Genomic DNA, 17,049 nt, shown 5'->3' with positions numbered 1-17,049 from the left:
ATTATTTTTCTTAACAATTTTCTTTTGCTTTTCACATAGATTTATGAGAAATACCAAGATTTGTATACTGTGGAACCAAATAATGCACGCCAGCTGGTGGAAATTGCAGCCAGGGATATTGAAAAACTTCTCAGCAACAGATCTAAAGCCCTGGTGGTGAGTTTAAATTGGGTTTGCTCATTTGGTTATTTTCCATTCCTTATTATTTTTCATGTTTTAGTTGGAGGCTTTCTTCACCACGGAAACTGTTTGTCTAATATGTGCATGAAGGTGAGATATCATGGTTTCATTATGAATTCAACATTATCAGCTTACTTCTAATTATTAGTTTTTTAGGTGATTCTAATACATAGGAAAAGTGTATTTAATTCGTACATGGATGTATTTATATATGTAAGTCATGATGTGTAATAATAATGTTTAAATTTATTGTGCAACATAAAACCCACGAATATTGCCAGCACCCTTAACGCTGCCTTCTTAGAACTCTCCTGTCCCCTTACCTCTCCTCCCTGCCAGGGGTGGCCAATATTCTAGAAATTTGATTACTTATATTTCTTTGTTTTAAAAAATAGTTGTGGTTTACATACATGTTTTGTTAAACAAATATTTGCTAGTTTGCTTTCTTTTTAGCTTTATCAAAATCACATTATAATGTATGTAGTTCTCAATGACTTTCTTCCATTATGTTTGTACTAGAGGTCCAGTGCATGAAATTTGTGCATTCCGGGAGCCCTCAGGGGATGTCCGCCTGCAGGTTTAGGCCCACCAAGGGGTCCTTAGCTCTGTCTCGGAAGTGGGAGAGGCTCCCGCCACCACCGCTGCACTCACCAGCCGTGAGCCCAGCTTCTGGCTGAGCAGCGCTCCTGTGGGAGCGCACTGACCACTACGGGGCAGCTCCTGCATTGAGCGTCTGCCCCCTGGTGGTCAGTGTGCATCATAGCGACCAGTTGTTCCACTGTTTGGTTGATTTGCATATTAGCCTTTTATTATATAGGATGATTTATCTGGAGGTTTATACTTAGATTTAATTCATTTTAGCCACAGTTAAATATTATTTCATGAGGGTATATCTCAAATTTTCATTTATTCTCTGTTGGTAAATTATTATTTGGCGCTGCTACATTTCTTGAACAAATTTCCTGGTACCACATGCAAGGATATCTGAAGGGTCAATAGTGGAATTATTAGACTGTAGGGTATTCACAAAGTTAGCTTTATAAGAATATGACAATTGCTTTTCAAAATAGTTTCATCAATTTAGATGTACACTAGCAATATATTTTTAGTATCAAGATTATCAACATAAAATACCCTTGGGAATATATAATAGATGTAAATCTATGAAAAACATGTAAACTGGTTGTTTTCTCAAAAATCTACTAAAAAAGTTCCCTATGAGTTTCTAGAATTCAGTTGTTTTTTTTTTTAAAGAAAATAAACAATTGAAAGGATTTTTTTTCTTTTTTTAGTGGAATGATTATAATTTCTATGATAAACTTTATTATGTCTGCACATATGCTGATTTTATGTATTTGAACATTAAATTTTTAATTCTGGCTTTTATAGTCTGTTGATTAACCATGAAATCATAACTTATTTCATTGCTTCATGCTGAGCTTACACTGAGTGGCCAGATTATTATGACCACCTGAAGTCTGTAGGCAAATTAGCTATAATTTTGTGCTGAAGTTGCTAGAGGGCCAGACCATTATAAATAGGGCAGCAGGTTATATACATACGTATATATATCCCACGTTCAAAGGCTGTTAAATTGCATTGTTTACCCATATCTCCAGAAAAAAAAAATCACTTTTACTGTCGTGGTAAACAACCTGCTTCCCAATTTATAATGGTCTGTCCCTCTAGCAACTTCAGCGTGAAATTATAGCTAATTTGCCTACAAATGTCAGGTGGTCATAATAATCTGGCCACTCAGTGTACGTTTGACTCAAAACCATTTCAACTAGTATCGTTCTTCAATTTCAGTATTTATTTTGACATTTTATTCATGCTTATATTGTGTTATTATCTTTTGATCTGCTCCAACAACCAACTTTAGAAAGATCTGAAAGAGAAACCAAGGTAAAAATATTGTAGTTGCTTTTGCCATAAAACCAACCTCTTTTGTAGCAAAACAGATTTTGCACTTAAGTCGTTTTTGGTTTTGTTTTGAGAGTATATAAAAACAGGTTATGATTCTGATGAGTGATATGCATTGGGCTGTTACAGAATCCTATGAAATAGGCACATTAAACATCTGTTCATTCTTATTTAATAAATGAGGAAACTCATAAAGGTCTAGAATTCTTGTCCAAGACTTGTATAGATAGCATGAGGTTGTGATGGAATTTAACTTCAGGAAATCTGTCCATGAATCCAGCTTTTTCCCCCTCTAACGCCACACTGGTAATTTCAGCCATTTTGTTTTCAAGATATATTTCCTAAGTGAGTATTTTTCTATTTTTCTTGCTATGCCTATGCCTCACAAACTGGCTCAATATGGAAATTATTCTGCTAACATTGTTGGATTATTCTTAAGCAATCTCAAGTCAAAAAAGAAGCAATCATTTAACATTGTTATTAACATTTATTTCAGCCTGCACCAGGCAGAAAAATCTGCAAGTGTTAATGAACAGTTCATAGGAAAAAGCTTTTCAAAGAAATAATACAACCTCCTTCAATGGTGCCTCCTGAAAGATAGAGGTGAATTAAATAAGTGGTCTTATTGTTCACCAACCAGCACAGACAAGGGGATCTGCTGAGTTAATGAAGGTCTCTAGACATTTTGCTCAAAGAAAATAGGATCAAGGTTATAATAAACACATTTTTCTAGTGACACATTTCCAATTATGGCGTATAGTGTCTCCCTCTGGCTGTCCTGGTAACTTTAATTAAAGCTGCTCTAATCTATTATGAAGCTTTAAATACTGTAACATACGCCACCTCCCTCTTAATTCAACCTTGATATTTAGTTTATGATTAGATAATGAAAAAGAGAAAATAACAAATGTTTTCAACTGACTGTTAAAATAGTATCCCCCCCTGTAGATCATTGTTGATTAACCAAATTGTTTTGTTTATTTTTAGCTATTAAACCAGTAGTTCTCTATTTTTCATGTTTGTCATTGATATGAAGTTTGCTAAAAATGCAGATTCCTGGCCTTTATCTACAAAGGGTTTAAAAATAAATAAATAAATAAATAAATAAATAAATAAATAAATAAATATCAGAAAACCAGGTCTAAAGAAGTGATAAAGAGATTCAGAAAGAAATGTAAAATTTTTAGAGACTCAAAGAATTTAAAATGTATTTGGGTTTTAGGAATCATTGATTTACTTTTATAAAAACAGATTCACTAGAATATATTGGAATGGAATAAAGACCACAATGTTAAAGAGTTTTTGGGGCCCTAACTGATTTGGCTCAGTGGAAAAAGTGTCAGCTTGTGGACTCAAGGGCCCCAGGTTCGATTCTGATCAAGGACATGTACCTGGGTTGCGGGCATATCCCCAGTAGGGGGTATGCAGGAGGCAGCTGATTGATGTTTCTCTCTGATCGATGTTTCTAACTCTCTATCCCTCTCCCTTCCTCTCTGTAAAAAATCAATAAAATATATTTAAAAAAGAGTTTTTGGGAAGTAAGAAATTGGCATGCTTAAGAAGTTTGGTAGGACAGTGAAAGAGAAATGTGGAGAACTACTATAGACATTTTTTTTTTCAGAATGGAGGACATGTATTCATGCTAATGGACAGAAGGGAAGGAATCTATTAAATGTAAAACTAAGAAAAAACACACACTTCGATGTTGAAGGATAATTCCAGAAAACACATACACCGATATTAGAGTAATGAATTTATCTTTGAAAAGGTGGTGGTATCTTTCACTTGAGACAGAATGGATAGTAAATATGAATAGAGAGATAATTAAACTTGCAGATAGATGAAATTAGAAGTCACACTGGTTGACCACTTTTCTCTTGGTAAATTAGAAGTCTTATATGCAAAGAATGGGTGTCTTGAGGACCGTATTAAAGATTTGGGGAAGCGAAGCAAGAAAAAGTGAAAGGAGTCTTGTATAGGTAAGTGGAGAAAAGTGTGTGTCAGGAAAATTAGCCCTAAATCTATCTTAAGGGTATAGATTTATCCAGATTGAATTGAAGAAAAAATTCCTTTGGGAGAAGTATGGAATATTGTGTTATTTCTGTTTTCACAGAAAAAAATGTGCTTACCCTTCTCCTAATTTTAGTATATATGTTCTTGAGAGGATTGCTAGGATTGCTTATATATTTAATTCCCCTTGAATCTGAGTGGTAAAGGTACTAGCTAATCTACTATTATTTTGTCAAATTTAGATTACTTTTATTTATTTGGATTTGCTACATGCTCTGGATGCTAACAATAAAGTGCTGAGGTAGAGATGCCTGTCTGATGGCTGAGCAATGAAAGGTGGCTTCATTGGGCACAAGCTTACACACAAATCAGAACAGAGATGAGCCTTACCTGATGGAGCTGGTCTGGGACTCGATCCAATAGGGCACGCTGCCAGGGGCAAAGCCAGTTCAGCACGAACTATCAGATGGGAACTGAAGCGTAGGGTGCAAGTGGCAGCCAGAAGTGTGGCATTGTAGCGAGATGTTCTGGAAACCTCCAAACAATGCAGGACGGCACCCCAAGAGAGGAGCAAGTCAGCGATGAACATCCACCAATGCCAGAGTGTACCCACACACAGTCATAGTGAGAAAGGGGTGTCCACTACCAGCTTTCTCACAGTGCCATTGCGGAAATCACCACCTGGGAGCTGGGAAGTGCCATCAAGATGGCATCAGGAGGAAAAACTCAGAGAGTGAATTTACCACACTCCTCACACAGAGACCCCTGAAATTTCTCAACCTGGAGCAGTACCGAGCTAGTATTGGAAGTACAAATGAATTTTAAAATTATATTTTCACTTTAACCTAAATTAGATATTTTAATTCATTAGCTGAGATTATTTTTAGGTATAAAAGTTAGTGTTGATTAGGACAGTTATGGAACCTATAAGGCTTAAAGTTGTGTTCAAATACTACTAATAGACAAGCCAGCTAAAGGGTGATTTGTACAGATGACAGGTGTATTTTCCTCCATGTCACAAGAAATCTGAAGGTAGGGAGCTGGAAAGATTTCCAGAAGTCCCATTCTGTTACTTCTGTGTGCATTTCATTAAGACTTGCCTGCAAGGGGGGAATAAGAAATAGAGTTTTTGCCTCGCTGTACAAAATTGTTGTACCCTTAGTTAAAATTTTGATCCAGTCAGCTGGTGTCTATGTCAAGACCTTTACAAGATTTAATGTGAGTTTTAAGGAAGAAAGTCTAGAGCAAATCCATTTTAAGAAACATAGGAAAGAAAAACATTGCTTTGTAAAACAAAACAAAACAAAACAAACATCCAACAACCCTAGAGTTCTGCCCTGGATGGTTTGGCTCAGTTGGTTGAGCATCCTTCCATGCACCAGGAGGTCACCAGTTCAATTCCCAGTTAGGGCATGTGTCCAGGTTGCAGGCTCGATCCCAGTAGGGGGCATGCAGGAGGCAGCCAATATATGTTTCTCTCCCTCTCCCTTCCTCTCTCTCCAAAATCAATAAAAACATATTTAAAACACACACACACACACACACACACACACACGAGTTCCACTCCTTTAATATGATTACATGCATAATCAGATCAGCTTTTTCTATGGAGGATTGGGACAGTATTAATAGTAGAAGACTGAAAAGACTCTTGAATCCATTTTAGATTGAGTTTGGCAGAGTAAATATTATAAACATCAAGGACACTTAAGAATTAGTCACCAGTAGTTGAAATATTTGAAATCATGAACTATGATAGGTAGGGTATGGTAATGGTCAAGAATTATGAGCATAAGAAAGAAGACAATTGTATGTGAGTAAAGTATAGGTTTATAGGGAACAGTGAGGAAACAAGAGATTGTGGTACATGATTGGGATTTGAGAAATTAAGAGTTCTGGGTGATAATAAGGTTGAGGCATGAGTGAGTGAGCAGGTTGTTTGAATGGAAAACAGTGAAAGCTTTTGAAGTTTTAATGATAAGGAGCAAATTCATAATTAGCATTTATTGAATGTCTGCTATGACCCAAACACTTTTTGCTAGGCTCTATTCATATATTTCTAACACAATTTCTGCTCTGAAAAATAGGTATAATTGATCACATTTTAAAGATGAGAAAATGAAGGCCTAAGTAATTAAACATTTGTCCAATTTTACACAGCCAGCAAGTACTTCAAACCCACGTATGTATATATACAAGGTACTTGGTGTTTCCTGTGCGGCCTTTACTAGTTTATAAACCTCCCATATTAACTCCTTTAATCTTCACAGTACATCTACTGAAACTCAGATAAATTTAAGTTCTTGACCAAGTCTTATATGGAGTGAGAGATTTGGGCTTGAATTCTTGTTTTAAGGCTATCTAGCTTTTAGCTTTATGCACCATATAGCTCACCTCTATGACATCTCAGTAATCTGAGCCAAAATATATTTTGTCATTTGTTCAATCAATCGAATCTCTTTGTACAGGTGACATATAACTGTTATAACTAAGTAAGCCACACTAATTATGCCTTTTACTGGGTCCCATGGTACCATTGGATTGAAGTCCTATAAAAGGGCACCTTCAGCGGCTTTGCTTGCCCTGAGGTATTTAACACCTGCTTGGAGCATAGTTCAGCACTAAATAAAACACAGTCTACGTAACCTGGTTTCACAGTAGAATTCCTCTTGATTTCTGAAATCCAACTTTCACAGGGTACACAGATCTCTCAACAAGATACTTTTTGTTTCTTGGTGGTTTTTTGTTTTTTGCTAATGCTTATAAGGCAACTATTTACATGTACAACCTCCAAACTCAGTATTTTTTTTACAGTGTGATATCTGGGAGTCTTGATTTAAATTTTAAATAGAATTAGTAGAACATCAGAATCATGTGTAGATGCTTTGAAGAATAGGCCCGGTGCCAGCGAGGAGATGTGCATGTTTTCCACTGGCACTGAGAAGCCAAGCCAGGCCTACAGACACCTGCACTTAACAGTCCTACTCACTGTTTCACTAGACAGTGTTTGTAGCACTTAACCCTCTACTATGAAAGCTTCTTACACTTAGTGATGCACCTTTGCATTTGATAAGTATATATATTTTACTGTTTTAGTTAGAATTTTAAAAGTTGGTTGGGGGTATAGATTGATACAAATACATGATTTTTTTTTCCATTTACCATCATAAATGATAGGCTATCAGAATTTTCACTCAAAACATCTGATTTTTTTTTTGTGTGTGTGTGTGTGTAGCTTAAATGGGAGATGCCTGTATTTATTGATACCATTTGTTAATGTGTTAAATGGAAATCTCTACACATACCACCACATTTCCTCTCTCAGGTTACACACTTTAGTGGCATATTTATGGATTTTTAAATCTATCATGATAATGACAGGACTTTGGGCCCAAGCAGAAGAGATGGTGAAACATTAAGTGCTGCTTAGGATCTCTTAAATTACTAAGAAGGAAACAACAGATCCATATAACTATGACTATGCTGCAACTCTCTACCACACTCCATATTTTAATTTTTATAACATTCTGTTTTGATTTATATATTATTTAAACGTTTGTAGTAAAGTGTTTTTAAACAACACCTTCTGTTGTAAAGTGCTTAGTGCTAAGAGTACTTTCTCCCTCCCCCATTCCATGAAGTAGTATCTGCACTAAATGACTGTATGAACATAGACACTTTTGGAAAAAGCTAGGTACCAAATATATCTTGAAGATGGAGAGCACAATTAATAGTATAGTGCACCTAATTTTTTAATGGAATGTATTCAGATAAGAAAAGGTTCCGGGCAGCAATTATAGTTTCTTTCTAATAAAATAAATAAATCCCTTTTAGAAATGTGATTCTCATAGTCCTGAGTTGACAATCTATAGGTTCAGAAAGTAATATTTAAAGTACCACCAAGAGTGTTACTGTGTTGGCAATTTGATAAAGATAATGTATGCTCTGATAACACAGCACTTGCAAAAATTAGGGTAAAAGGGAGTGATGGGTTTGTTGATTGCATTGAGTACAATGGGAATTAGGTGAAGTGACTTGCAAAATGAAAATGTGAGGCCCTTTTAAAAAGGGATTAAGACTTTCAAGATTGCAGTAGCAGAGCCTTAAACCAATTGTAGGCCCATCTGAGTGAAGGGCCCTATCTAACTGCAGAAGTGACACCCCATAAGGCTGGCCAGCCCTTGCACGCAGTTGGTTAGTGGCAGATCTGGAATGGGACTTGGGATTATTAACTACTCATCCAGTGCTCTTTCTATCACGATAGTCATTGAACTTTACCAGGTGGCTTGAGAGTCTATGAAACCTATGACAATTGTTAAAAAGATACTCCCAAATGAGCCAAAAATCCATATTTCATTCCACTTCTATTATTTAAAAATTGCAAACTTGTTCCAGTAGGACTTTAGCAATGCTCTGATCTAAATGTGCTAGTAAGTGGTGTTTTGTATAAAAATCAATAGAGAGAAACGGTGCTAATCCAAGGCCAGCCTCTTCGACTTACCTAATGGAATCTTTAGATAGAACTCCATAGCATGCCATAAAATGGTGATGATCTGATCAAGTAGAGTTTGCTAATGATAAGCACTGTTGAAACCATTTTAGAGATGAACTTTAAGTAGTGTTCTGATTCCTAAATGTTCTTCACTATATTTATTTATTTTTATTTTAAAATATTTTTTAAGTCCTCACTCAAGGATATGTTTATTGTTTTATTTTGAGAGAGAGGAAGGGGGAGAGAGAGAAAGAGAAATATTGATGTGAGAGAGAAACATTGATCGGTTACCTCTCATACACGCCCCAACCTGGGACCAAACCTGCAACCTGGGCATGGGCTCTGACTGGGAATTGAACCCTCGCACTTTCACTGTCCAGGAAAAAGCTCCAACCAGCTGAGCCACACCGACCCGGGCTTAACTTAATTTTCAATCTATTGAGGTTTAGTTTTTCCTTTTCCTCATTACCCACTGATTGTCCTGCCACATAATTACAAAAACTCTAAGTCGTCTTCAATGCATTCATTTTCTAACTTTTACTGAGTATCATGCAGGCTGAAGCCCTGTGTGAGATACCCGATGTCACACAGCCTTTTTATTTTTTTTTATTTTTGTATACCCAGGAATTCTTTTGAATCTATTCTTCATAGTTTTTTAGAGCTTATAAAATTAAGAACTGCTTTTAGATGATCTCAAAGATGAGCTCCCCATGCCTACCTTAACATACCCTGGCACAATTTGCCATTAAAATAGAATGCCCTGTTTATTTGATTAAAATATCAGAGAATCATAAATCTTGAAGGAATTTTGGGAATTTGTTTTTCTGACTTCCTCTCAGGCAGGTGAATGTTTAAACCACCAAGGATAGGGAGTTGCCAAGCAGCCATTCTTGCCAGACATTGTGTTAAATGCTTTACGTCTTATCGAATTTAATCTTCAGAACAACCTTATGAGGTAGGTGTGTTATTGGGTCTGAAGATCAGAGTTATATTGAGATATAATTGACCTGCGGCACTGTATAAGTTTAAGGTGTACATCATAATGATTTGACTTATGTAGATCATGAAATGATTACCATAGTAGGTTTAGTTAACATCTATCATCTCATATAGATACAAACAACAATACACATCTTTACATATGGGAAAACTTTTGATTATCTTATTAGAATAAGTCATATAAATGGAATGGCGGAGTCAAAAGCAGGTTGACATGATTTATATTTTTCTTTTAAGGAAATTATCTTTAATCTTTCTATTAACTCTTTCTCTGCCTTCTCTTCATTTGTAAACAACAGGACTTCTGAAAAAATTAGGTATGAATGACCTGGTTGCATTTAGCCCAGTGTAATAAGTTAAATATGGTTCTTTAAGCAGGACTTAATTTTAAATGATAGGTATATTTTTAATTATTATAATAATGTCAAAAACTCATACTGTTTTCTACAGATTAGTGCCTTTGTTTGTTTGTTTGTTTTTTTGGCAACATAATCAGTTCAAAATTAACAAGCTGGCTGGCTCAAACATCTGCCTTCCAGATTTATTTTTAAAAACATACAGCCTGAGAGTTGCAGTTCCTGATTCCACATGCCTGCTCCTATGCTCTGTCTTGCATGGTTTATTGCAGCCACGGGCAGCATGCCAACCTGCCGCGCTGCACGAGGGACCCTGCTGTGGGCAGACCTTGTATTCTAGGGCAGCTGACACCATCTAAGCCCAGTTATGAGCAGGCACCAAATTGTGTCTTGACAGCCCAGGCATTAGTTCCAAAAGGCTGTCCACTCCTTCTCTGACTAATTCATCCATTTAGTCCCAGGACTCATTACTCCCCAATTACAGCTACTCCTATATATGTTGGCCTATTGTTGCCTGACAAACCAATCACCTCTGATTGTTTACACAGTCTTTTCCCAGAAATTCTAGGTCAGCCAACTTAAATGTCCAATAATAAATAATAATAATGACTCATTTTCTACCAGAGAGTTTACAGAGAATTTATTGCCCTGTGCATTACTGCCTATGCCATTATTTTCTCCAGCACAACAACACAGTGTGACCTCTTAAAAAGGAAAAGAAATAAATCATCCACTGGGATATTTATGTGCTCAGAATAGTTCTTTAAAATATGGATGTTTAATAGCCAGTTTTGCAAACTTGTCATAGAGGCAAGTTTGACACTTGCAGAAGTGTTCTTTCTCATTAAATGTTTGCACATGTTGGCTTTCCCCTCTCAAACGGGTGTTTTTAAAATTACAATATCAATATAGATTTTAACAGTATATAGTTTCTGATGCCTTTGTTAGTAACTATACTTTGACTCACTAATTATAGCCATTAAAATGAAATTAATATTCACAATTTCTCAGGGAGTGATGATGTTTTTAAGGTTAAATATTAAAAATGTTTTAAAACTAACATCTTATGTAACTTCTTACATAGGAGAAAAGTAATAACAATAATTTATTAAGTGCTTATGACAAGTGCTAAGGCTTTTATTTGTATTCATGAATTTCAATTCATCCAATATATTTCCACCCTTGATATTAATATTATATCTATTTTATGTAGATACTTTGCCCAATGCTTTGAATCCAGTTGCATTTAATTTTGAAGTTTTATAGCAGCATTTCTCCTCACTCTGCCTTGTGTTTATTATGTGTCAGACACTCTGCTGAGTTATTTTATATGTATTATTTCATTTAATAATTTCTTCTCTTTCTCTTACTCTCCTCTACCACCTCTTTTCTTTTACTCCTTCTACCCTCTGGGTCCCTCTTCTCCCTCTTCTTCAGTATGATAAGGTGAGGAATTATAGATTACAAAGTTCTAAGTATATCATCCAAGGTCATGTAGTTCTAGAATGGTACTTTTGTTTCAAAATAAGATTATAAATTATCATGTTTTTATTTTATATAAGATGTACAAAGAAGTGGTAATGATACCATATATATATATATATACACACACACACACACACACACACACACACACACACACACACACTCACTCCTATTATTTATTTCAGAGAGGAAAGAAGAGGGAGAGAGATAGAAACATTAGTGATGAGAGAGAATCATCAATCAGCTACCCCCTGCATGCTCCACCCTGGGGATCGAGCTGGACACCTGGGCATGTGCTCTGACTGGAATCGAATTGTGACCTCCTGGTTCCTAGTTCAACTCTCAACCACTGAGCCATGCTGGCTGGGCTGATAGCTTATTTTAATTTTAATTACAAAGTAAAAGGAGAGGAATACTACACCGCTATAAAAAAGAAGGAACTTTTACCATTTGCAACAGAATGGATGTAAATGGAGAGCATTATGCTAAGTGAAATAAGCCAGTCAGAGAAAGATAAATATCACATGATCTCACTCATGTGGGATATAATGATGAACATAATTTGATGAACAAGAATAGATCCAGAGACAAATGGTAGGGGAGGGGGGGTTAGAGAACAACCAAAGAATTTGTATGCGTGCATGTTAGGATAATCAATGGGGCAGTGGGCCTTGCCTGGGGTGGAAATGGTTGGGGAGGGTCAACTGGGGAAAAGGGAGACACATGTAAAACTTAAGACAATAAAAAAGGAGAGGAATACTAAAAGAGAAGGAGGGGTGGAGGGAACAAAGGAGAGAGGATATAGATTTTCTATTCTCTAGTATTACTAATACTGGTAATGCATTAATGTGTGGTTGTCTAGTGATATAGACAGAGATAAAATCTAAAAATTTTTATCAAGTTTAGTGTAATTATTTGGGTTTCTATATGAAAACCAACTATTTTGGAGTATCTACAAGTCAACACATTGTGCTGGGGCTTTTGTACCATAAATGAATATATTTTGGGAGTTTTCTAAGGAAACTGTCTGGATAGTAACACATACAGTTGTGGTATAAAGATCAAAATGAATCAGAATGGTCCTTATTTGTAAACTTGAACTTAAATGCCATACAGATAGTCACTGTGTTATATCCAATGAAACCAATGACTTTTTGGTATTGTCTTTCTCACTTAGATGATATTTCAAGAAGTAAATTTTACTAGCACCTAAAGCATTGGTTATAGGCAAAGGTTCAGAGTAAGTGAATCACTTTCCATTCTAAACTTAAGGTCTATTTAAATTATCCAACTTTTAATTACAAATAGTGAGAAATTTAGGGCATGGTGTATAGTTAAAGGACAAGACCTGTTGCTCTAGTCAAGGAGAGAGAGATGCATTATGGGAGTGAGAAAGGGAAAATATGGAAGCCACCTGAGTTTATCTCATAGAGCACAAAGAATTTCCGAAACTCTCAGAATTTTCGTTCTTCCTAAAATGTGTATTTGTTTAAAGTATTCCCTATCATTCCTTTGCTCCCTATCATGGTTCACTGGAGACTTACACTTTTGAAAATGATGCTATCATTCGGGAATTCGCAGGGGGATAACTCTCTCTATGGTTTCAGCGATGCTAAATGTCTGCCCGTCGTCTGCTTGGGAAACTCAGTGCTGCTTAATGTTCCTGCACTTCCATGATCCAATTTCTCTTCACTAAATGGTAGTGTGTCCTTAGCTGACATTTCACACCAATTGCCCCCTGGCTGTTGGGAGCTAAATCAGCATATTAAGCAGCAGCAAGTGGCAGCTAATGCCTGCCCTGAGGAAAGTTACCATGTGTTAGTTACTGCAAGGATCCTCAGCTGCTCTCCCTGATAATTCAGACACCACACTCTCTGATGCTCACTGATGCGAAACAGCATTTCTCAGCTGCGCAGGAGGCACCCAGAAAAAAACACTGGAAGGAGGGAACTTTAAAGACTTAAAGGCAGGTCCTGTCACGGCAGGCCATCCTTTTCCTTTCAGCTGCACACACAGAGGAATTATCCCTGTGATCTGCCCGTGTTTTATTGCCACATCAGTAGGCGTCCATTACAAAGGGAGCGGGCCGTGTGCATTTTTGCTGTGTTTGTGTGACAATAGTAATTTTCTACTTCTCCATTCAGTGACAGTGTTTAAAAAGGAAAACAATGGATGCATATTAAGAGGCAGTGAGCTCCAAAAGGCTCTTGGTAGTTTCTGTAAATGTATAGTCATTTCTATGGTGCAACTAATGTTTAAAAAGAGGATGATGTTCAACTAACATTAGCCCGTGAAAGACTGGGGTCTGCCTAGTGTGCCCTGGATGATACTGGTAGGTTTGTTTCTGATTGGCTTTGTGGTGTGACCTGTTCAAGTAGTACTGAATCCGATATTTTTGATTTATACATTAAATCCTGATTTAGGTGCTTTGGCGTTCTTTTCTGGTCAAATAGGAAATCGTCCTATTATATTTATTTGGTTCTCATCAGAGAGGAATATAAAAACTTGTGGGCATGTTTTCTTTTAAGGAACTGATGGGGTCAGGGAATAAATGCTGTAGCTACATTGTAAATCAGTACATACTGAAGTGACTAGGAGTTTGACAACTTGAAGAAGAGAAACACTTGTAAAAACTAAAATGTGTAATTAGGTTTCTCAGGTCTAAAATTCTATAAATTCATCAAAATCCTTCCTGCTACTCCAAGAAGGTTTCTAATTATGTGTCTTTCTGCTAATTAATTGTGGTAGCTCAGAGCTTCATCCACTATAACAGCTGTGGCTCTCAGGGCTTAAAGCTGCAAGATTTTAGCCTGACACAGTGAGCAAGCTGACTCAGATGTCACAAATGCTGTGGGATGTTAACCCTATTTTAAAAGGGTCACTTATAGAAACAGCCTTTCCTATTCAATATCTACATGTTAAGTCTCACATTTCGCCCTACCCTTTAGTCCTTTATGCTGTGACAAAGTTGTCCTGTGCTATGAAATAGTGAGTCATTTATGTTAATGCAAATCACTAAGCCATCTGTCCTGCTAAATTTTGAAACTCTCCTCCCAAGTTCAGTGTCTAAGTCAGAACATAGGTGAGAGAGAGTTTAATTTTTCTGGATAGTCTTGACTTAGGGGTACGTGGCCCAGGTGCTCTTGCTATTGAGATTGAATGATTGAATTTTTTCTGCTCTGATATTTGTTCTTTTATAATATGAAGTAATATTTTGCATTAACTTATAAGTTTAAGAGTTGTTGTTTTTCTACCTTTCTGGAATGTTTGGGGAAATAGGCAAAATGGAGTATTTGAAGCACATGTTTTCTTCCCCCCAAAATTATATCTTGTTTTTCACTTCCTTTTCTGAAAGATTTTGTGCAACTAATATTTAGATGGCAAATCTTTGTTTGTTGTTTAGTTTAGTGTGTAAAAATATTGATAGCTATATTGATAGCTATATAACTCTGTATACTAGTTATCTTCAGTTGATATATTTTTGGACTGATTTAATTGTTTTTGTTGATACTTAGATTTTTAAATTATTTTTTCATTAACTGTATTGGAATGACATTGATTAAAAAGATGATATAGATTTCAAGTTTAAAGATTATATAGGTTCAAGTGTACATTTCTATGGTACATGACCAGTATATTGTATTGTGTGCCCACCACTTAAAGTCAAATCATCTGTCACCATATATTTGGTTTCTTTTATCCTTACTACCCTCCACCCCTCTTCCCTCTGGTAACCACCATACTATTGTCTGTGTCTATGAGTTTCAGTTTTATATCCCACATATGCGTGAAATCACATGGGTCTTAGCTTTTTCTGACTGCCTTATTTTGCTTAGCATGATATTCTCAAGGCCCATTCATGTTGTGGCAAATGGCCATCAGATATATGAGAAAATACCCAACTTCATTAGCTAGTAAAGAAATGCAAATCAAAACTATCAGGAGATACTTCCTCACACCTTTAAAATGGCTGTTATCAACAAGCCCTGTAATAACAAGTGTTAGAGAGGTTATGGAGAAAAAGGAACCCTCCTACACTGCTGGTGGTAGTGTAAATTGGTACAGCCACTATAGAAAACAGTATGGAGGCTCCTCAAAAAATTAAGAAAAGAGTTACCAGCCTTGGATGGTGTGGATCAGGTGGTTAGAACATTATCCCATACACCGAAAGTTTATGGGTTCAATTCCCAGTCAGGGCACATACCCAAGTTGCAACTTCAGTCTCTGGCTGGAATGAGTTCAAGAGGCAACCGAGTGATCTTCCTCTCCCTCTTCCTCTTCCTTCCTTTCTTTGTAAAATCAGTGGAAGTATATCCTCAGGTGAGGATTAAAAGAATAATAAAGTTACCATATAACTCAGCAACCCATCTTCTGGGTATCTACCTGAAAATTTGAAAACATTTAATCACAAAGATATAGTCATGGCGGCCAAGACATGGAAATAACCAAAGTGTCCTTCAATAGATGATGGATAAGGAAGATGTGGTACATACATGCAATGGAATACTACTCAGACATAAGAAAAGAGGAAATACTGCCATTTGTGATATTTAGATTTTTATAAAGTGAATATATCATCTTGTAAAAACATGATACTACATTAACAATATAAAATACAGATAGAAAAAATATAAATTAAAAATTATGCTCTTAAATATAGTAGTGTAATCAATCCCCTTATCAAGTTTCAGAAAAATAGCATTGATTTTTTTCTAGACTGTTAGTTTAAATTTTGTTGTACATATTTGGCTTCAGGTATATCAGTACTCTAAATCTGAGCACTCATCTGTTTTGTTACATAGGATTCTTCTGTAATTATTTTAAGCATGCTTGCTTCCCTGACATCTGAAATAGGTTTTACATTAGGAGACAATAAATGATACAACTTGTTATTATCCTTTAATCAATCTCTTTGTTTATAAACATGTTTTTCTCCTAAGAATAAAAGACTCATTTCAAAGCACAAAAGTCATATTTTTGTTGTGACTAAAAAGCCAGTTATAGTGAAAATAAATCAAAAATTTTAAGTGTAAATACCTCTGATTTTCTAAATTCAAGAAAGACCTGTGATAAGGTTACCTGATATCAAGTTAAAAAATTTTCCATATTTCTATGTTATATGACACATCAAACAAAAAAAAATCTTCAAATTTCATATGATGAACACAAAGTTATTTTGTTATCTAGCTTATGTTACTGTTAAACAAAATAATTTAAAAGTTTACTAGAGTTATGATTAATTGTGATGGTTTAAATAAGCATGCTTATCTCTTCTTTCTCTCAAAACTCTATTAAAATAAATTTAAGGAATAAAGAGACTTAAATCTGTAAGGATAACAATTGTAGAAGGTAATGTCACAGAAGAGCTGCTAACAAAATTTAGAACCAGACAAGAGTACTCCTTGACTTACAAGAGTAGAAAGAGCAAAGAGCTAAGTGCCTACATTAAAATAATATAAAATAAATATGTACCACATTGAGAAAAAATTCCATTTGTGCCCCAGAACTCTGGTAGAGCTTAGAAATTAGAGCTACAACATGACTTTGAAAGGTTGGGTGCAAGATAGGGCTGAAGACATGAAGATTGATTAAGAGGGTTTACAA

At 35.8% G+C, this 17,049-nt stretch overlaps 1 protein-coding gene across 7 annotated transcripts in view; it reads left to right on the top strand.

Annotated features, from left to right (window-relative positions):
* The window catches only part of CACNA2D1 (calcium voltage-gated channel auxiliary subunit alpha2delta 1), a 395,226-nt gene that overhangs the window by 86,017 nt on the left and 292,160 nt on the right, over positions 1–17,049 (top strand). For all 7 annotated transcript variants that reach the window (XM_059712160.1, XM_059712158.1, XM_059712164.1 and 4 more), the window contains exon 3: positions 40–156. In XM_059712160.1, the coding sequence (XP_059568143.1) occupies positions 40–156 (117 nt within the window). The remainder of the gene's footprint in view (positions 1–39; positions 157–17,049) is intronic.

The sequence above is a fragment of the Myotis daubentonii genome, chromosome 10 (genome assembly GCF_963259705.1).
Source record: "Myotis daubentonii chromosome 10, mMyoDau2.1, whole genome shotgun sequence".
Classification (NCBI taxonomy): Eukaryota; Metazoa; Chordata; class Mammalia; order Chiroptera; family Vespertilionidae; genus Myotis; species Myotis daubentonii.
The sequence above is the reverse complement of the archived record's forward strand: the minus strand, read 5'-3'. Positions and strand labels throughout refer to the sequence as shown.